Here is a 22,899-nt window from a genome sequence, read left to right as displayed (position 1 = left end):
GGCTTTTTACATGTGGTGCTCTCATTTCTGTGGCTTCTGCCCAGGGACATTCCTTGGTCATCTGATTCTAGTGACCAGAGGCACTTGCGTTCTGGGGTCCCCTGGGATGGTAATGAGAAATGGAATATTTCCTGCTGTATCAGTAACTAAGGATATCACAGTCTTTGGGGACTGCAGCCCTCCAATGTGAGCAGGTGAACCTTGAGGGAACTCAGGAAGGAGAATACCTGTGATCTAGCAGTCATCAGACTATAGCCGTACCCTATAGTAAACCCCAGGGAAGCTCAGGATGTCAAAGACACATGATTCTGGCTCCAGATAGCTGAGGTGCAAATCAAAGGAATGATTTCAGTGAGCCCAGACTCTTACATCTTCCCATACATAGAAAAGTGCTAAATTCATTAACTTGGGTTATCTGGTTTTCTTTAATTAACAATAATCTTTTGGTATTTGGTCTTCCTGTCATTTGCTGCAAAAGTTCCATGTAGCCTGGCCCCTTCCCTCGCCTCTTTGGGGTAGTTTTCTCAGGGTTACTTGAGATGCTCTCTCTTGAGCTTGAAGTCCTAAAACAACCAAATAAAACAAAACTCTCAGTTTTTAGGTTGTGGATGTTTTTAAAGTTAACAGTAATAATGGGAAAGAGAGTTTCTAGCTAGTTAATGGCCCCAGAACATGGCACAGATAACTGGCTGAAATGCACACTCAGTCTTCCTGTGAAAGAGACCTTTGTTTGTCTGAAGCTCTGGCTTGAAGGGATGGCATCAGATTTGGAGTGAGATTCTGTTTCTCTGATGGAATCCTGGTGGATACAGTTCTTAAGACAGAGGGCTCTATGATGTTTTACCGTGGAGATATTCTCATCTTTCTTCAGCGGCATGGTAGCCAAAAGCCTTACAGCTAATGAAGAGGTCTGGCCTATTTTGAGCTTTCTTAAAAGCAACAGAACATAGTCAGACAATTATTCAAACTTTTACTTACCTAGAAAATCTCTATTCCTAGGGTGTTTTTCTAAGAGGAGTGTGAAAAAGCTGGCATGAAACTCAACATTCAAAATACAAAAAACATGGCATCGAGCACCATCACTTCATGGCAAATAGAAGGGGAAAAACTGGAAGCAGTGACAGATTTAATTTTCTTGGGCTCCAACATCACTGCTGACAGTGACTGCAGCTGTGAAATTAAAAGACACTTGCTCCTTGGAAGGAAAGCTATGACAAACCTAGATAGAGTATCAAAAAGCAGAGACATCACTTAACCAGCAAAGGTCTGTATAGTAAAAGCTGTAATTTTTCCAGTAGTCAAGTACAGATGTGAGAGCTGGACCATAAAGAAGGCTGAGTGCTGCAGAATTGATGTTTTCAAATTGTAGTGCCAGAGAAGACTCTCGAGAATCCTTTGAACTGCAAAGAGATCAAATCAGTCAATCCTAAAGGAAATCAGTTCTGAATATTTTTTGGAGAGACTGGTGCTTGCCACCTGATGTGAAGAGCTGATTCATTGGAAAACACCCTGATGCTGGGAAAGACTGAAGGCAAAAGGAAAAGAGGGCAGTAGAGGATAAGATGGTTAGGCAGCATCACCGACTCAGTGGATGTGAATCTGAGCAAACCCCTGGAGATAGTGAAGAACAGGGAAGCTGTAGTTCATGGGGCTGCAAAGATTTGAAAGCAATATAGCGACTGAAAAACAACAAGAAAAAAAGCTCAGCTCAGTGGGAAAAAGAGCCTCACACTGAGGGAAATACTGAAATAATAGCAATACGACAGCAACACTGCATCCGTTGAGGCAAACAAGAGCCTTCTTGGAATTTAAAAGGAAACTTTGGAGAACTAGATGATCATAAGGAATGTTGAAAAGCTCAAATACGCAACTGGATCTGAAAAGATGTACACATTCCAAGAACAATTCTAGGAAAGAGAAGTCCCCAGTCACTCCTCTGGATTATATTTAAGTTCTGAACCAGGAAGAAGTGAAAGCTATGCCTGTCTTGCAAACCACCTGAAGCTTGAAACTGTCCCTTGGCATTGTGGATAGAAAATAAACAGTCAAAGCATTGAAGGGTATCTGACAGGTTTCAGCTTGGCACTAAATTGTGCGAATTAGGAGTTTTCCCTGGGAAGCCTGACTTAAAAATGAAAAGAAGAGTTTGGGGAGATTAAAAAAAAAGAAAAAGAAAAAACTAGCAAAGAACTCAGTGGCTGCACATAGTACAGAATACATAACCTGAAAATTTAGTCCAGGACTAAACAAATAGTCAGTAAGACAATAAGAACAACAAAAACCCTTGGAGAAATCTGAATCAAAACTGTTAAAATATATCGTCTAAAATTTCTAAAAATTAAAAAGCTTTAAAAAATAATTTTACATGACATGCAAAAAAATGAAAATATGCTACATACCCAGAAAAAAAAAAAACAAAAAACAACCAATGGGAAATATCCTCACAGATCTCAAATTTTGAATCCAGTAGACAAAGACTTAAACTAGCTATTACAGATATGTTAACTTACCAGAGGAAACCATTTCTTAAAAACTAAATGGGAAATTCTAATATAGACTTTTAAATAAAAAAGGGAACCAAATAGAAATTCTGAATTGAAAACTATCTTTAACTAAAATGAAAGACTTCACTACAGAAATTTTAAAATCAATAGATTTAATCTGGCAGGCTTTATTGACCTAAAGATAGATCAGTGGAGTTTATCCAGTATGAAGAAAGAAAGAAAATCAAATAATGAAAAGTAAAGAGAGCTTAATGGATCAGTGGGGCAACATCAAGCATATGAAATATTGGCACATAGGGATCCCAAAAATGAGGAAAAAATAGAGAAGGGTGGTAAAATATTTTAAGAAATGACTTAAAACTTTTCATATTTAATGATGTATCTATATCTATCTATGTATTTACAAGAAGGTTTAAAAAATACACATAGAATAATCTTAAAGAGATCCACAGATCAAGGTCAAATTAATTACACTCTTTATTAGGGATGAAGGAAGCCAGGTGACAGTGGGATGATACTACAGAACTTTGAAAGGAAAAGACTAAAGATTCTATATTCAGCTAAACTCTCCTAAAAAAATAAAGGAGAAATTGTAGCATTCCAAGACAAACACAATGAGAAAGACCTATAGCAAACCTCTCCAGTAAGATCTACTAAAGTGCATCCTTAAGGCTGAAATCAAAGAACAATAGGAGGTAACTAGGATCCACATGAAGTGACACTTCATGCTAGTATAGTAAACTATCAAATAAAGTAAAAGAAAATATAGTGGGTAATGCAAATATACTTATTGTTTGGACTCTCTTCGGTAGATTTTAAAAGACCATTGCATAAAAACAATTATTATAAAACTTTGTCATTTAGACTTATGTGAAGTTACTCACCAAAAATAGAACATAAGCTAAGTTTTGGTTTACTGTTGAAATGAAATACATATTAATTGAATGTCTTAAGATAGTAGTTGTAACAACCAAGCAAACCACTCAGAAATAACTAAATACATACAGTAAAATAAATCACACAGAGATTGAACTACTACACTAGAAAATCTCTATTCAACACAGATGTTATTGAGGAACAGAAGGTAAAATAAAATATTGAAAACACATAGCAAAATAGCAATGGAACTGCTACCTTATATGAATAAGCACTGCAATCAAAAAGAAGCTATTGGCAGAATAAATCACAAAACATGATGCAACTATATGAAGGTTGGAACAGTCAGGCAGATTGGGCAAGACAGGGATCGCATAAGTACAACCAGGCAATTCTATGAGCAAAGGCTGTTTTATTCTGGATTCACCTTGTTATCTTGGGTGTGGCCCTTGTACTGATTCAGAACCTTGCAGATATTTATCTTTTCTTCACTGAAAGTTTGCTAGGGATAAATACATACTCTTTAGTCCTCAGGATAGCTTCCTAGCCCACCAACAAGTTCAGTTCAGTTCAGTCGCTCAGTCGTGTCTACTCTTTGCGACCCCATGAATCGCAGCATGCCAGGCCTCCCTGTCCATCACCAACTCCCGGAGTTTTCACTCAGACTCACATCCATTGAGTCTGTAATGCCATCCAGCCATGTCATCCTCTGTCATCCCCATCTCCTCCTGCCCCCAATCCCTCCCAGCATCAGAGTCTTTTCCAATGAGTCAACTCTTCGCATGAGGTGGCCAAAGTACTGGAGTTTCAGCTTTAGCATCAGTCCTTCCAAAGAAATCCCAGGGCTGATCTCCTTTAGAAGGGACTGGCTGGATCTCCTTGCAGTCCAAGGGACTCTCAAGAGTCTTCTCCAACACCACAGTTCAAAAGCATCAATTCTTTGGCGCTCAGCCTTCTTCACAGTCCAACTCTCACATCGATACATGACTACCAGAAAAACGATAGCCTTGACTAGACGGACCTTAGTCGGCAAAGTAATGTCTCTGCTTTTGAATATACTATCTAGGTTGGTCATAACTTTTCTTCCAAGGAGTAAGCGTCTTTTAATTTCATGGCTGCAATCACCATCTGCAGTGATTTTGGAGCCTCCCCAAAATAAAGTCTGACACTGTTTCCACTGTTTCCCCATCTATTTCCCATGAAGTGATGGGACCAGATGCCATGATCTTCGTTTTCTGAATGCTGAGCTTTAGGCCAACTTTTTCACTCTCCTCTTTCACTTTCATCAAGAGGCTTTTTAGTTCCTCTTCACTCTCTGCCATAAGGGTGGTGTCATCTGCATATCTGAGGTGATTGATATTTCTCCTGGCAATCTTGATTCCAGCTTGTGTTTCTTCCAGTTCAGCGTTTCTCATGATGTACTCTGCATATAAGTTAAATAAGCAGGGTGACAATATACAGCCTTGACGTACTCCTTTTCCTATTTGGAACCAGTCTGTTGTTCTATGTCCAGTTCTAACTGTTGCTTCCTGACCTGCATACAGATTTCTCAAGAGGCAGGTCAGGTGGTCTGGTAATCCCTTCTCTTTCAGAATTTTCCACAGTTTCTTGTGATCCACACAGTCAAAGGCTTTGGCATAGTCAATAAAGCAGAAATAGATGTTTTTCTGGAACTCTCTTGCTTTTTCCATGATCCAGTGGATGTTGGCAATTTGATCTCTGGTTCCTCTGCCTTTACTAAAACCAGCTTGAACATCAGGAAGTTCACGGTTCATGAATTGCTGAAGCCTGGCTTGGAGATATTTGAGCATTACTTTACCAGCATTTGAGATGAGTGCAATTGTGCGGTAGTTTGAACATTCTTTGGCATTGCCTTTCTTCAGAATTGGAGAAGGAAATGGCAACCCACTCCAGTACTCTTGCCTGGAGAATCCCATGGAGGAAGAAGCCTGGTGGGCTAGAGTCCATGGGGTCACAAAGAGTCAGACATGACTGAGCGACTTGACTTTTCTTTGGAATTGGAATGAAAACTGACCTTTTCCAGGCCTGTGGCCACTGCTGAGTTTTCCAAATTGCTGACATATTGAGTACAGCACTTTCAAAGCATCATCTTTCAGGATTTGAAACAGCTCAACTGGAATGGCAAACCACTTCAGTATTCTTGCCTTGAGAACCCCATGAACAGTATGAGAAGGCAAAATGATAGGATACTGAAAGAGGAACTCCCCAGGTCAGTAGGTGTCCAATATGCTACTGGAGATCAGTGGAGAAATAACTCCAGAAAGAATGAAGGGATGAAGCCAAAGCAAAAACAATACCCAGCTGTGGATGTGACTGGTGATAGAAGCAAGGTCTGATGCTGTAAAGAGCAATATTGCTTAGGAACCTGGAATGTCAGGTCCATGAATCAAGGCAAATTGGAAGTGGTCAAACAAGACATGGCAAGAGTGAACGTCAACATTCTAGGAATCAGCTAACTAAAATGGACGGGAATGGGTGAATTTAACTCAGATGACCATTATATCTACTACTGTGGGCAGGAATCCCTCAGAAGAAATGGAGTAGTGAGTAGTCATCATGGTCAACAAAAGAGTCGGAAATGCAGTACTTGGATGCAATCTCAAAAATGACAGAATGATCTCTGTTCGTCTCCAAGGCAAACCATTCAATATCACAGTTATCCAAGTCTATGCCCCAACCAGTAACGCTGAAGAAGCTGAAGTTGAATGGTTTTATGAAGACCTACAAGACCTTTTAGAACTAACGCCCAAAGAAAATGTCCTTTTCATTATAGGGAACTGGAATACAAAAGTAGGAAGTCAAGAAACACCTGGAGTAACAGGCAAATTTGGCTTTGGAATGCGGAATGAAGCAGGGCAAAGACTAATAGAGTTTTGCCAAGAAAATGCACTCGTCATAGCAAACACCCTCTTCCAACAACACAAGAGAAGACTCTACACATGGACATCACCAGATGGCCAACACCAAAATCAGATTGATTATATTCTTTGCAGCCAAAGATGGAGAAGCTTTATACAGTCAACAAAAACAAGACCAGGAGCTGACTGTGGCTCAGATCATGAACTCCTTATTACCAAATTCAGACTGAAATTGAAGAATTAGGGAAATCCGCTAGACCATTCATGTATGACCTAAATCAAATCCCTTATGATTATACAGTGGAAGTGAGAAATAGATTTAAGGGCCTAGATCTGATAGATAGAGTGCCTGATGAACTATGGAATGAGGTTCGTGACATTGTACAGGAGACGGGATCAAGACCATTCTCATGGAAAAGAAATGCAAAAAAGCAAAATGGCTGTTTGGGGAGGCCTTACAAATAGCTGTGAAAAGAAGAGAGGCAAAAAGCAAAGGACAAAAGGAAAGATATAAGCATCTGAATGCAGAGTTCCAGAGAATAGCAAGAAGAGATAAGAAAGCCTTCTTCAGTGATCAATGCAAAGAAATAGAGGAAAACGGCAGAATGGGAAAGACTAGAGATCTCTTCAAGAAAATTAGAGATACCAAGGGAACATTTCATGCAAAGATGGGCTTGATAAAGGACAGAAATGGTATGGACCTAAAAGAAGCAGAAGATATTAAGAAGAGGTGACAAGAATACACGGAAGAACTGTACAAAAAAGATCTTCGCAACTGAGATAATCATGATGATGTGATCACTAATCTAGAGCCAGACATCATGGAATGTGAAGTCAAGTGGGCCTTGGAAAGTCTACCAGCAAAGGCACTTCTAAATGAAGCAAAATGTTGTAGAGGAAGGCTAAGTACTTTTTAGGCAAAACTCCTCTGGCATTTGGTCTTTGATCATCTTGTGGTTGTATGAAAATTCATAATGCCTTTCTAATTTTTTAAATCTAATTAACCAAATTTCTGAGCAGCTATTGAGTTCCAAGGATGAGGATGCCTCAACGAAAAATAGTCTATGGTTTTGACAGCTCCCTCTCCTTAAATTCCAACTGCTAAAACTTTTATATTTGATCTCCTTTTCTTTTCCTTGAAGATATCTGCTAAGCCAAGACTGATTTTCAACATTCAGAAGCTGCATATGCCCCTAGGAACATAAATGGCTGTCAGTTGTTCCCTAAGGCAGGCAAAGTTTCTCTGCTACAGAGATTTAAATTTGTTGTCATTGGTTTCACTATATTCTACAGCCTTTAAAAATATATCATTAATGCAACATGCCTTGATTTTTCTAGTCATTTTCTTGTAATTGCTTCTGTCACTACTTGATATATTCTTTCTCTCAATTTAATACTGAACACAGGTTTTATATTTAATGTAACTTATAAGTATGTAAATATAAATAACCAACCTTACTATTTGTTTTCACATCCTATGTTCTTTAGTTTACTCTGTTCTTGCCTTCTTTTGGGTTAATCAAATATGTTAAATATTTTTGTTGTTCTCCTCTTTATTAGCTTTTAGTTTATAATTACTATATTATTATTCTTGTATTTATCTTAGATTATAAAACAAATATTTGACATATCAATACTTGATTATTCTGGGTGCTGCATTTTATTGAAATGACTGAGTTTTATTTCAGTTATTTTTCCTGGTGATGTTATCTTTTTCTATTTTTATTCTTCTAGAGGTTAACATAATTTTTAACATTTTATTATTTTATTTTTAAAATTAATTTTAAGTATTTTTGACATTTTAATTGCTTCATTTCATAATATCCTTTGTCCTTTCTAATATATACATATAAAGATAGGTATATTAGTCAGTTTCCAGAAAAATACATATACAGGCAGTCAAATTAAAATAAATACCTTCACCAAATAATTCAACACATTGTCTTCTCCCATCCACACATTTTCCTCTGATACAGAGCCATTGATTCTGTCCACACGGATGCCCATCCTGAATATACAAATCTTCTTGACATGCTGCTGATGAACCATTGCAGTATTCATGGAGATCACATTCATCAGTGGAACCCCTACATATGCGTCCTTTTGGTAAAAACTGGTGAGGTGATTTAAACAATATTGAGTAAAGCAGAATGTGAGCATTTAAATATTATAAAAAATGATAGCTTTACTAATGTAGGTATTAAAATGTTTAAAGGCTCTTACAGCACAAGCATCACAACACACTCCGGTATCACAAGCTGACCCAGGCTGGAGTCTACATGTGCCAGGGTTACAGCACACGTTTGTCTGGTCATCACAAGCCTGAAAGGCAAATCAAATGCTCTGAAATACCTTTCAACTTTACGTTAAACAGATATTTAACAAGGACAACATATTACATAATATACAGACAGATGCTTAACTTAAATGTTGGCAAACGGAAAAATATAAAGCCATTTATTCATTCATTTAATATTTATTCATTACCTAATGTGCTAAACCAAGTGTTCTGTATATCGCTAAGCTTGACTATTTTGGTAGTAGGATTTTCTGAGGTCCTGGAGTCCACCAAAGCCAAGACATAAATAACCACAAGTTTATTTCGGGAGGAGGGAGAGAAAATTGGAACGTGGGATTGACACATACACTACTATTTATAGAATAGATAACCAATAAGGACCTACTGAATAGCACAGGGAACTCTATTCAATACTCTGTAATGGCTTATATGGGAACAAAATCTAAAAAGACAGGATATATAGTCAAGGCTATGGTTTTTCCAGTAGTCAGGTATGGATGTAAGAGTTGGACTATAAAGAAAGCTGAGAGACAAAGAATTGACGCTTTTGAACTGTGGTGTTGGATAAGACTCTTGAGAATCCCTTGGATTGCAAGGAGATTCAACCAGTCCATCTTAAATATCATCAGTCCTGGGTGTTCATTGGAAGGTCTGATGTTGAAGCTGAAACTCCAATACTTTGGCCACCTGATACGAAGAGCTGACTCATTGGAAAAGACCCTGATGCTGGGAAAGATTGAGGGCAGGAAGAGAAGGGGACGACAGAGGATGAGATGGTTGGATGGCATCACTGACTCAATTGACATGGGTTTGGGTGGGCTCTGGGAGTTGGTGTTGGACAGAGAGGCCTGGCGTGCTGCAGCTCATGGGGTCTCAAAGAGTCAGACACGACTGAGCGATTGAACTGAACAAACTGACTGCTGATTTGCTGTACAGCAGAAATGAACACAACACTATAAATCAGCTATACATTCCCAACTTTTTTTTAATTAAAAAAAGTAAAATAAAACTAAAAAGCTAAGAAATTGAGATCTTTGGCTCTTATAACAAAGTTATTTCACAAGATGTGAAATAAACAGAAGTTATGATTTTAAAAGTTGATTAGTTCTTAGTCAACTTTTATGAATCTACTGTATTTTGATGTCTTTACCTTTTAAAGGATATTCAAAGTTTGCTTATAATTCTCTAAAGATGAAGAGATACAAAATGATTTTTCTGAACTTAATTGAAATTATCACCTTTAATCGTTCATCCATATGTATTATGTCTTGTTTTATGTTATAATTCATCTGTAACTGGTGGTTCTGTGTTTTAAAATTCCATTTTTAGGGTTAATAAAAAGCAACTGATAGGAAATAAGGATGGAGAGACAGAAGACAGACACACAGGCACACACACACACACACACACGCACATTTTTAAATACCTGGGGATTTGAAATAGAGTTAATTGGGCAAAAATTTTCTATAAGTTACAAAAAATAAATCATGGATTTTAGTAGTCTTAGATGGTTTATGGCATGATACTTCCTAGGGCACACAAAGTTTGAATTATTTTCCAGAACTATTTTGCTTAATTAATGTCATTCCTATCTCTATGAGATTCCAGAGGGTAAAATTTTCTCAGGCAAGAATACTGGAGTGGGTTGCCATTTCCTTCTTCGGGGGATCTTCCTGACCCAGGGATCCAACCTGCATCTGTTGCATTGGCAGGTGGATTCTTTACCACTGTGCCACCTGGGAAGCCCCAGGAAAACTGGACAGATGCATGTAAATCAATGAAGTTAGACCATTCCTCTACACCATACACAAAAAGAAACTTAAAATGGCTTAAATAAAAGACACAACATCATAAATCTCCTAGAAGAGAACATAGGCAAAAAATTCTCTGGCATAAATCATAGCAATGTTAGGTCAGTCTCTGAAGGCAATAGAGATAAAAGCAAAAATAAATAAATGGGACCTAATCAAACTTGCAAGTTTTTGCACCACAAAGGAAGCAAACTAAGCCAAAGGACAACTAGCAGACTGCGAGAAAATATTTACAAATGATGCGACTGACAAGAGCTTAATTTCCAAAATATACAATCTGCTTATACAACTCAAAACAGAAAAGCAATAAGCCCAATTGAAAAATGGGCAGAAGACATAAATAGACATTTCCCCAAAGAAGACATACATGACACATGAAAAGATACTCAACATGATTAGTTATTAGAGAAATGGAAATCAAAACTATAGTGTGATATTACCTCACACGTTCAGAAAGGTCATCATTTAAAAAAAAAAAACACAACAAAACTCTATAAATAACATGCTGGAGAGGGTTTGGAGAAAAAGGAACCCTTCCACATTGCTGGTGGGATTGTAAGTCAGTGCAGCCACTACAGAAAACATCATAAAGATTCCTGAAAAACTGAAAATATAGTTGCTATATGATCCAGCATTCCCACTCCTGCACACATATCTGGAAAAACTATCATTTAAAATTAAAACTAGCATTAAACTATCATTTAAATATATCATGAAATCCTATATTCACAGCAGTGCTAGTCACAGTAGCCAAGATATGGAAACCACCTAAATGTCCATCAACAGATGCATGGATAAAGACAATGTGGTACATATATGCAATGAAATACTGCTCAGTCATAAAAAAGAATGAAATAATGCCACTTACAGCAACATGTTTTGACCTAGAAAATTTCATACCAAATGAAGTAAGTCAGAAAGGGAAAGACAAACGCCATGTGATATCACTTCTATGTGGAATCTAAAATATAACGCAAATGAACCGATCTATGAAACTGAAAGAGACGCACAGAACAGAGGACAGGGGTGTGGTTGCCAAGGGGTCTGGGTGGAGGAGGAATGAGTTGGGAGTTTGCGTTAGCAGATGCAAACTATTACATTATAGAATGGATAAATAACGAGGTCCATGGGTCTCCTGCATTACAGGCAGACTTTACTATCTGAGCCACCAGGGAAGCCCCATTGTATAGCACAGGAAACTAGATTCAGTATCCTATAATAAACTATAATGGAAAAGAATATAATAAAGAATGCATTTATATACACACATATATAAAATGAATAATTTTGCTGTACAACAGTAGTTTAAGACAACATTGTAAATCAGATATACTTCAACAGTTGTTTTCATAAAGAGTTCTATGTTTAGAAGCTGTAATTTGCAGCTCCACAAGCCAATCATGTTATTGTTTTGGTTGCTAAGGCATGTCTGACTCTGCGACCCCTGGCCTCCAGGCTCCTCTGCCCATGGGATTTCCCAGGCGAGAATACTGGCATGGGTTGCCATTTCCTTCTCCACGAGATCTTCCCAATCCACTGATCTCACCCGAGACTCCTGCCTTGTCTCTGCTACATTGCAGATGGATTCTCTACAACTGAACCACCAGGGACGCCCGAAGAATATATATTATATATATATAACACTTTGCTGTACAACAGAAGTTAATATTGTAAATCAGCTATACTGCAATAAAAAGAAAACTTTTTACAAAGAAGAAATACTAAGGAAGTGTATACACAAGAGGGGAAACATAAACCTTGGTCAATTCAGCTAAAGGATTAAGACCCTGAAAATCATCAGTATGAATAATCTACAAACTGCTGAATTCACATATAAAAATACATGTGTAGTCATTAATTTAATATAATCCCAGTATGCATTCTTAAGGCCTTTGTTAAAAAGCAAGTTTGACAAATTAGATGAAATAGCAGTATTACACTATAAAATTAATACTTTTTGATGTAATTCTGGTATATAGTTTTCCAAATTTGTACCAACCTGCTGACTGCCACAGTCACATTGTTCTCCCTCTTCAACTTTTCCATTACCACAAACTGCAACTTTGTATGTTGGATCTAAACGTGGATGGTTTTGAAGACACTGGGACTTTGGCTTTGAAATAAAATGTAAAAAATCTTCCACGCTGCAGGTACTAAAGAACTTCACACCACTGGAATGACTAAAAACACATCAACATTACATTTTTATGTAACCATTGCTTCCTGAAAATTGCCTAGCCTCAGAATACAAGTCTATAATTTAACAATAAATATAGCTAATATAAAATTACTAAATTTTAAGGTAATGGACTCAAACCTTAGTTATGTGGATTATTACACGAAAATGTTATTTACATGAGTATCATGAAAAAATTAGAGAATTTTGGACAAACTACCAATGTTTTTATATTTTGTGGTTGCACCCAGGTGGTCATACTCTTTAGTCATATTAACCACAAATGAGAGATAAATTATTATATTGCCAACAATTCAGATAATTTCTATCTAAATGCTAGAAAACAAAAGAAGAAAAGTTGATAGAACTTGAATATTACTGAGAAGCAGGCAGTGCAAGATGTTTATTTTGTGTGAACTGGCTCATTGAGGGTACAATTTCTGACAATGAAAGCAATGTTGTCGTTAGAAAGAGATGGCCAATCATAATTATACCCAACTGGATAATTTATTTGCAGCTTGAACTTTTCACAGATTAGCTGGATGTTCTCATTCTCCTTTCTCTTGTTTTTCCTTGATAATAGAACTTCTGATTTTCAGTTGAATACATGACTTCCCTGTATGAAACCTACATTTCCCTTTTGTAAACCATAAGTGCTGATCACTGGCCTTAAAATGAAACCATGAGGAACTGTAAAGATGGCGGAGGAATAGGACGGGAAGACCACTTTCTCCCTCACAAATTCCTCAAAAGAACATTTCAACGCTGAGCAAACTCCACAAAACAACTTCTGTAGGCTGGCAGAGGACATCAGGCAACCAGAAAAGCAGACCATTGTCTTCAAAAACAGATTTTTAATCTTGCTCTTAGGTTTTTGTTGTCAATTTTGTACATTTAAAAACCCAAACTTCACTACCCAAGTTTACCTGAGAGCGAGATTACTGGCTTGACCACTCTCTCCTCCTTTGGACTCTCCTTTTTCTCCACCAGGTGGCCTCTGTCTCTTTTCTCCCCCATCTCTTCTCTATCCAACTCTGTGAATCTCTGTGTGTTCCAGACGGTGGAGAACACCCAAGGAACTGGTTACTGGCAGGATTTGTCTCTCTCCTTCTCATTCCTCTCTCTTATCCTCCTGGCCACCTCTGTCTACTTCCTCCCTCTCCTCTTCCCCGTATAACTCCATAAATACCTCTGAGCAGTCCAGACTATGGAGCACACATAAGGAAGTGACTACTGGCTAGCTTGCTCTCTCCTCTTTTGATCTCACTGCATCTCATTCCAGTCACCTCTAACTACCTCCTCCCTCTTCTCTTCTCCTTGTAACTCAGTGAACCTCTCTGAGTGTCCCTCAATGTGGAGAAACTTTTCATCTTTAACCTAGATGTTTTATCATCGGTGCTGTATAGATGGAGAAGTCTAGAGGCTACTGTAAAAATAAAATTGAAAACCAGAAGCAGGAGGCTTAAATCCAAAGCCTGAAAACATTAGAGAACTCTTGAATTCAGGGAACATTAAGCAATAGGAGCTCATCAAATGCCTTCATACCTACACCGAAACCAAGCTCCACCCAAGGGCCAATAAGTTCCAAAAGAAGACATACCACTCAAATTCTCCAGCAACACAGGAACGCTCCCCTGAGCTTCAATATACAGGCAGCTCAAAATTATCCCCAAACCTTTGATGTCTCATAACCCATTACTGGTCACTCCACTGCACTCCAGAGAGAAGAAACCCAGCTCCACCCACCAGAGCTCCAACATAAGCCTCCCTAACCAGGAAACCTTGACAAGCCACTGATAGAACCCCACCCACAGTGAGGAAGCTCCATAATAAAGAGAACCACAAATTACCAGAATATAAAAAGGCCACCCCAAACGCAGCAATATAACCAAGATGAAGAGACAGAGGAATACTCAGCAGGTAAAGGAACAGGAGAGTTGCCCACCAAACCAAACAAAAGAGGAAGAAGTAGGGAATCTACCTGAGAAGGAATTCCGAATATTGATAGTGAAAATGATCCAAAATCTTGAAATCAAAATGGAATCACAGATAAATAGCCTAGAGATAAGGATTGAGAAGATGCAAGAAAGGTTTAACAAGGACCTAGAAGAAATAAAAGAGAGTCAAAATATAATGAATAACGCAATAAATGAGATCAGAAACACTCTGGGGGCAACAAATAGTAGAATAACGGAGGCAGAAGATAGGATTAGTGAAATAGAAGATAGAATGGTAGAAATAAATGAATCAGAGAGGAAACAAGAAAAACAAATTAAAAGAAACGAGGACAATCTCAGAGACCTCCGGGACAATATGAAACGCTCCAACATTCGAATTATAGGAGTCCCAGAAGAAGAAGACAGAAAGAAAGACCATGAGAAAATCCTTGAGGAGATAATAGTTGAAAACTTCCCTAAAATGGGGAAGGAAATAATCACCCAAGTCCAAGAAACACAGAGAGTTCCAAATAGGATAAACCCAAGCCAAAACACCCCAAGACACATATTAATCAAATTAACAAAGATCAAACACAAAGAACAAATATTAAAAGCAGCAAGGGAAAAACAACAAATAACACACAAGGGGATTCCCATAAGGATAACAGCTGATCTTTCAATAGAAACTCTTCAGGCCAGGAGGGAATGGCAAGACATACTTAAAGTGATGAAAGACAATAACCTACAGCCCAGATACTGTACCCAGCAAGGATCTCATTCAAATATGAAGGAGAAATCAAAAGCTTTACAGACAAGCAAAAGCTGAGAGAATTCAGCACCACCAAACCAGCTCTCCAACAAATTCTAAAGGATATTCTCTAGACAGGAAACACAAAAAGGGTGTAAAACCCGAACCCAAAACAATAAAGTAAATGGTAACGGGATCATACTTATCAATAATTACCTTAAACGTAAATGGGTTGAACGCCCCAACCAAAAGACAAAGACTGGCCGAATGGATACAAAAACAAGACCCCTCTATATGCTGCTTACAAGAGACCCACCTCAAAACAAGGGACACATACAGACTGAAAGTGAAGGGCTGGAAAAAGATATACCACGCAAATAGAGACCAAAAGAAAGCAGGAGTGGCAATACTCATATCCGATAAAATAGACTTTAAAACAAAGGCTGTGAAAAGAGACAAAGAAGGCCACTACATAATGATCAAAGGAACAATCCAAGAAGAAGATATAACAATTATAAATATATATGCACCCAATATAGGAGCACCGCAATATGTAAGACAAATGCTAACAAGTATGAAAGGGGAAATCAACAATAACACAATAATAGTGGGAGACTTTAATACCCCACTCACACCTATGGACAGATCAACTAATCAGAAAATTAACAAAGAAACGCAAACTTTAAATGATACATTAGATCAGTTAGACCTAATTGATATCTTTAGGACGTTTCACCCCAAAACAATGAATTTCACCTTTTTTTCAAGTGCTCATGGAACCTTCTCCAGGATAGATCACATCCTGGGCCATAAATCTAAACTTGATAAATTCAAAAAAATCAAAATCATTCCAAGCATCTTTTCTGACCATAATGCATTAAGATTAGATCCCAATTACAGGAGAAAAACTATTAAAAATTCCAACATATGGAGGTTGAACAACACACTTCTGAATAACCAACAAATCACAGAAGAAATAAAAAAAGAAATTAAAATATGCATAGAAACTAATGAAAATGAAAACACAACAACCCAAAACCTGTGGGACACTATAAAAGCAGTGTTAAGAGGAAAGTTCATATCAATACAGGCATACCTCAGAAACAAGAAAAAAGTCAAATAAATGACCTAATTCTACAACTAAAGCAACTAGAAAAGGAAGAATTGGAGAACCCCAGAGTTAGTAGAAGGAAAGGAATCTTAAAAATTAGGGCAGAAATAAATGCAAAAGAAACAAAAGAGACCATAGAAAAAATCAACAAAGCCAAAAGCTGGTTCTATGAAAGGATAAATAAAATTGACAAACCATTAGCCAGACTCATCAAGAAGCAAAGAGAGAAAAATCAAATCAATAAAATTAGAAATGAAAATGGAGAGATCACAACAGACAACACAGAAATACAAAGGATCATAAGAGACTACTATCAGCAGTTGTATGCCAATAAAATGGACAATGTGGAAGAAATGGACAAATTCTCAGAAAAGTACAATTTTCCAAAACTGAACCAGGAAGAAATAGAAAATCTTAACAGACCCATCACAAGCACGGAAATTGAAACTGTAATCAGAAATCTTCCAGCAAACAAAAGCCCAGGTCCAGACGGCTTCACAGCTGAATTCTACCAAAAATTTCGAGAAGAGCTAACACCTATCCTCCTCAAACTCTTCCAGAAAATTGCAGAGGAAGGTAAACTTCCAAACTCATTCTATGAGGCCACCATCACCCTAATACCAAAACCTGACAAAGATACTACAAAAAAAGAAAACTACAGACCAATATCACTGATGAACATAGATGCAAAAATCCTCAACAAAATTCTAGCAATCAGAATCCAACAACACATTAAAAAGATCATACACCATGACCAAGTGGGCTTTATCCCAGGGATGCAAGGATTCTTCAATATCTGCAAATCAATCAATGTAATTCACCACATTGACAAACTGAAAAATAAAAACCATATGATTATATGAATAGATGCAGAGAAGGCCTTTGACAAAATTCAACATCCATTTATGATAAAAACTCTCCAGAAAGCAGGAATAGAAGGAACATACCTCAACATAATAAAAGCTATATATGACAAACCCACAGCAAACATTATCCTCAATGGTGAAAAATTGAAAGCATTTCCCCTAAAGTCAGGAACAAGACAAGGGTGTCCACTTTCACCGCTACTATTCAACATAGTTCTGGAAGTTTTGGCCACAGCAATCAGAGCAGAAAAAGAAATAAAAGGAATCCAAATTGGAAAAGAAGAAGTAAAACTCTCACTGTTTGCAGATGACATGATCCTCTACATGGAAAACCCTAAAGACTCCACCAGAAAATTACTAGAGCTCATCAATGAATATAGTAAAGTTGCAGGATATAAAATCAACACACAGAAATCCCTTGCATTCCTATACACTAATAATGAGAAAGTAGAAAAAGAAATTAAGGAAACAATTCCATTCACCATTGCAACGAAAAGAATAAAATACTTAGGAATATATCTACCTAAAGAAACTAAAGACCTATATATAGAAAACTATAAAACTGATGAAAGAAATCAAAGAGGACACTAATAGATGGAGAAATATACCACGTTCATGGATCGGAAGAATCAATATAGTGAAAATGAGTATACTACCCAAAGCAAATTACAAATTCAATGCAATCCCTATCAAGCTACCAGCCGTATTTTTCACAGAACTAGAACAAATAATTTCAAGATTTGTATGGAAATACAAAAAACCTCGAATTGCCAAAGCAATCTTGAGAAAGAAGAATGGAACTGGAGGAATCAACTTGCCTGACTTCAGGCTCTACTACAAAGCCACAGTCATCAAAACAGTATGGTACTTGCACAAAGACAGACATATAGATCAATGGAACAAAATAGAAAGCCCAGAGATAAATCCACACACATATGGACACCTTATCTTTGACAAAGGAGGCAAGAATATACAATGGAGTAAAGACAATCTCTTTAACAAGTGGTGCTGAGAAAACTGGTCAACCACTTGTAAAAGAATGAAACTAGATCACTTTCTAACACCCCACACAAAAATAAACTCAAAATGGATTAAAGATCTAAATGTAAGACCAGAAACTATAAAACTCCTAGAGGAGAACATAGGCAAAACACTCTCCGACATAAATCACAGCAGGATCCTCTATGATCCACCTCCCAGAATTCTGGAAATAGAAGCAAAAATAAACAAATGGGATCTAATTAAAATTAAAAGCTTCTGCACAACAAAGGAAAATATAAGCAAGGTGAAAAGACAGCCTTCTGAATGGGTGAAAATAATAGCAAATGAAGCAACTGACAAACAACTAATCTCAAAAATATACAAGCAACTCCTGCAGCTCAATTCCAGAAAAATAAACGACCCAATCAGAAAATGGGCCAAAGAACTAAATAGACATTTCTCCAAAGAAGACATACGGATGGCTAACAAACACATGAAAAGATGCTCAACATCACTCATTATTAGAGAAATGCAAATCAAAACCACAATGAGGTACCACTTCACACCAGCCAGAATGTCTGCGATCCAAAAATCTGCAAGCAATAAATGCTGGAGAGGGTGTGGAGAAAAGGGAACCCTCCTACACTGTTGGTGGGAATGCAAACTAGTACAGCCACTTTGGAGAACAGTGTGGAGATTCCTTAAAAAATTGCAAATAGAACTACCGTATGACCCAGCAATCCCACTGCTGGGCATACACACCGAGGAAACCAGAATTGAAAGAGACACATGTACCCCATTGTTCATCGCAGCACTGTTTATAATAGCCAGGACATGGAAACAACCTAGATATCCATCAGCAGATGAATGGATAAGAAAGCCGTGGTACATATACACAATGGAGTATTACTCAGCCGTTAAAAAGAATTCATTTGAATCAGTTCTGATGAGATGGATGAAACTGGAGCCGATTATACAGAGTGAAGTAAGCCAGAAAGAAAAACACCAATGCAGTATACTAACACATATATATGGAATTTAGAAAGATGGCAATGATGACCCTGTATGCAAGACAGGAAAAAAGACACAGTTGTGTATAATGGACTTTTGGACTCAGAGGGAGAGAGAGAAGGTGGGATGATTTGGGAGAATGGTATTCTAACATGTATACTATCTTTAAGATTGAATCGCCAGTCTATGTCTGACTCAGGATACAGCATGCTTTGGGCTGGTGCATGGGGATGACCCAGAGAGATGTTATGGGGAGGGAGGTGGGAGGGGGATTCATGTTTGGGAACGCATGTAAGAATTAAAGATTTTAAAATTAAAAAAAATAAAAAACTAAAAAAAAAAGAAATCATGAACTTAAGTTACATGAGGTAATGTTTACAGCCATGCTTTTTATCTGCGCCTTTATTCTACTGGCAAGAGGCCTCAGTTCCCGGTCATATGGCTCTCTATAGAAAGTTACTTGAGGGTCCTCATGATATTGCACCTACCTCCAACCTGAGCGCCTGATCAAAGAGAGAATACAGAGAAATTTGCAAACTCTTTAATTATATAATCTTGAAAGTCGCACGCCATCATTTCTACCAAGGTCTATTTGATGAAATCAAGTCACCAAATCCAACCCACGTTCAATAGAGAGAAATCATCAGATCATGAACTCCTTATTGCCAAATTCAGACATAAATTGAAGACAGTAGGGAATACCACTAGACCATTCATGTATGACCTAAATCAAATCCCTTATGATTATACAGTGGAAGTGAGAAATAGATTTAAGGGCCTAGATCTGATAGATAGAGTGCCTGATGAACTATGGAATGAGGTTTGCGACATTGTACAGGAGACAGGATCAAGACCATTTTCATGGAAAAGAAATGCAAAAAAGCAAAATGGCTATCTGGGGAGGCCTTACAAACAGCTGTGAAAAGAAGAGAGGTGAAAAGCAATGGACAAAAGGAAAGATATAAGCATCTGAATGCAGAGTTCCAGAGAATAGCAAGAAGAGATAAGAAAGCCTTCTTCAGTGATCAATGAAAAGAAATAGAGGAAGACAACAGAATGGGAAAGACCAGAGATCTCTTCAAGAAAATTAGAGATACCAAGGGAACATTTCATGCAAAGATGAGCACAATAAAGGACAGAAATGGTATGGTCCTAAAAGAAGCAGAAGATATTAAGAAGAGGTGGCAAGAATACATGGAAGAAGTGTACAAAAAAGATCTTCATGACCCAGATAATCATGATGATGTGATCACTAATCTAGAGCCAGACATCTTGGAAAGTGAAGTCAAGTGGGCCTTAGAAAGCATCACTATGAACAAAGCTAGTGGAGGTGACGGAATTCCAGTTGAGCTGTTTCACATCCTGAAAGATGATGCTGTGAAAGTGCTGCATTCAATATGCCAGCAAATTTGGAAAACTCAGCAGTGGCCACAGGACTGGAAAAGGTCAGTTTTCATTCCAATCCCAAAGAAAGGCAATGCCAAGAATGCTCAAACTACTGCACAATTGCACTCATCTCAAATGCTATAAAGTAATGCTCAAAATTCTCCAAGCCAGGCTTCAGCAATATGTGAATGGTGAACTTCCAGATGTTCAAGCTAGTTTTAGAAAAGGCAGACGAACCAGAGATCACATTGCTAATATCCACTGGATCATGGAAAAAGCAAGAGAGTTCCAGAAAAACATCTATTTCTGCTTTATTGACTATGCCAAAGCCTTTGACTGTGTGGATCACAATAAACTGTGGAAAATTCCAAAAGAGATGGGAATACCAGACCACCTAACCTGCCTCTTGAGAAATCTGTGTGCAGGTCAAGAAGCAACAGTTAGAACTGGACATGGAACAACAGACTGGTTCCAAATAGGAAAAGGAGTGCATCAGGCTGTATACTGTCTGCCTGCTTATTTAACTTGTATGCAGAGGACATCATGAGAAATGCTGGACTGGTAGAAACACAAGCTGGAATCAAGATTGTCGGGAGAAATATCAATAACCTCAGATATGCAGATGACACCACTCTTATGGCAGAAAGTGAAGAGGAGCTAAAAAGCCTCTTGATGAAAGTGAAAGAGGAGAGTGAAAAAGTTGGCTTAAAGCTCTCAACATTCAGAAAACTAAGATCATGGCATCCAGTCCCATCACTTCATGGGAAATAGATGGGGAAACAGTGGAAACAGTGTCAGACTTTATTTTTGGGGGCTCCAAAATCACTGCAGATGGTGACTGCAGCCATGAAATTAAAAGACGCTTACTCCTTGGAAGAAAAGTTATGACCAACCTAGATAGTATATTCAAAATAAAGACATTGCTTGGCCGACTAAGGTCCGTCTAGTCAAGGCGAGGGTTTTTCCAGTAGTCATGTATGGATGTGAGAGTTGGACTGTGAAGAAGGCTGAGTGCCGAAGAATTGATGCTTTTGAACTGTGGTGTTGGAGAGGACTCTTGAGAGTCCCTTGGACTGCAAGGAGATTCAATCAGTCCATTCTGAAGGAGATCAGCCCTGGGATTTCTTTGGAAGGACTGATGCTAAAGCTGAAACTCCAGTACTTTGGTCACCTCATGAAAAGAGTTGACTCATTGGAAAAGACTCTGATGCTGGGAGGGATTGGGGGCAGGAGGAGAAGGGGACGACAGAGGATGAGATGGCTGGATGGCATCACAGACTCGATGGACGTGAGTCTGAGTGAACTCCAGGAGATGGTGATGGACAGGGAGGCCTGGTGTGCTTCAATTCATGCGGTTGCAAAGAGTCAGACACAACTGAGCGACTGAACTTAACTAAAACTCTACCTCTTAAAGGGAGAAATATCAACAATTTGTGGATGTATATGGGAACCATCATTCTCTTTCTATCTCTATGTATTTTCCCCAAGATATTGTTTTCAAAGTTCAGATATGTTGCTACCTTCAAATGAGCCAAAAAAGCACAATTTCATAAAGACAACTTCTTTGTCTAAAGAAACAAAGTTCCTGGTTAAAATATTAAAATTTCAAAGAAAATGAAAATTCTCAGGCATATCATGTATGCACATCTGAGTTGCTGGAGACTTAGACTGTATAAACCATGGACTATTGATTGGAAGCCCCCAGAAAAATGGCAGGCTTAAAAAAAACCAGTGTGTGACATGTACTTTCTATGGATTATAAAAACAAAATAACATGTTAAACTCCTTAAGTTTTGGTTTATAATAAGCCACATTTTAAGGTTAAGACTGAGTACAACTGCCTCAGAAAGGCATGTGTTTAACAAGGATAGGACTCAGTTCTATGTAAATCACTGAATGTAATTTTGCCAAAAGTCATTAAACATGAGTAATTCTAGGACATGTTTCCCATCAATTTAAAGACTACCAACAAATCTTTTTTCAAATATGCTGTTTATTCAGATTTACCTTTAAATGGTGATAGATTTTTCACATCAATTTTTTGCCAGTCAATTATGATTAAAATGGTCATGTACAGATGTGAGAGTTGGACTATAAAGAAAGCTGAGCGCCAAAGAATTGATGCTTTTGAACTGTGTGCGATGTTGGAGAAGACTTCTGATAGTCCCTTGGACTTCAAGGAGATCAAACCAATCATTCCTAAAGGAAATCAGTCCTGAATATTTATTGGATCGACTGATGCTAAAGCTGAAGCTCTAATACTTTGGCCACCTGATGTGAAGAGCTGACTCATTTGAAAAGGCCCTAATGCTGG

At 37.9% G+C, this 22,899-nt stretch overlaps 1 protein-coding gene across 2 annotated transcripts in view; it reads right to left on the bottom strand.

Annotated features, from left to right (window-relative positions):
• The window catches only part of LOC102168418 (disintegrin and metalloproteinase domain-containing protein 2), a 119,529-nt gene that overhangs the window by 34,122 nt on the left and 62,508 nt on the right, over positions 1-22,899 (bottom strand). For both annotated transcript variants that reach the window (XM_005698846.1, XM_005698847.1), the window contains exons 12-14: positions 12,369-12,549; positions 8,483-8,581; positions 8,177-8,372 (exon numbers count right to left, since the gene is read on the bottom strand). In XM_005698846.1, the coding sequence (XP_005698903.1) occupies positions 8,177-8,372; positions 8,483-8,581; positions 12,369-12,549 (476 nt within the window). The remainder of the gene's footprint in view (positions 1-8,176; positions 8,373-8,482; positions 8,582-12,368; positions 12,550-22,899) is intronic.

Source organism: Capra hircus, chromosome 27, assembly GCF_001704415.2.
Source record: "Capra hircus breed San Clemente chromosome 27, ASM170441v1, whole genome shotgun sequence".
Classification (NCBI taxonomy): domain Eukaryota; kingdom Metazoa; phylum Chordata; class Mammalia; order Artiodactyla; family Bovidae; genus Capra; species Capra hircus.
Note: the sequence above shows the minus strand (reverse complement) of the source record. Positions and strands in the feature narration are given on the sequence as shown.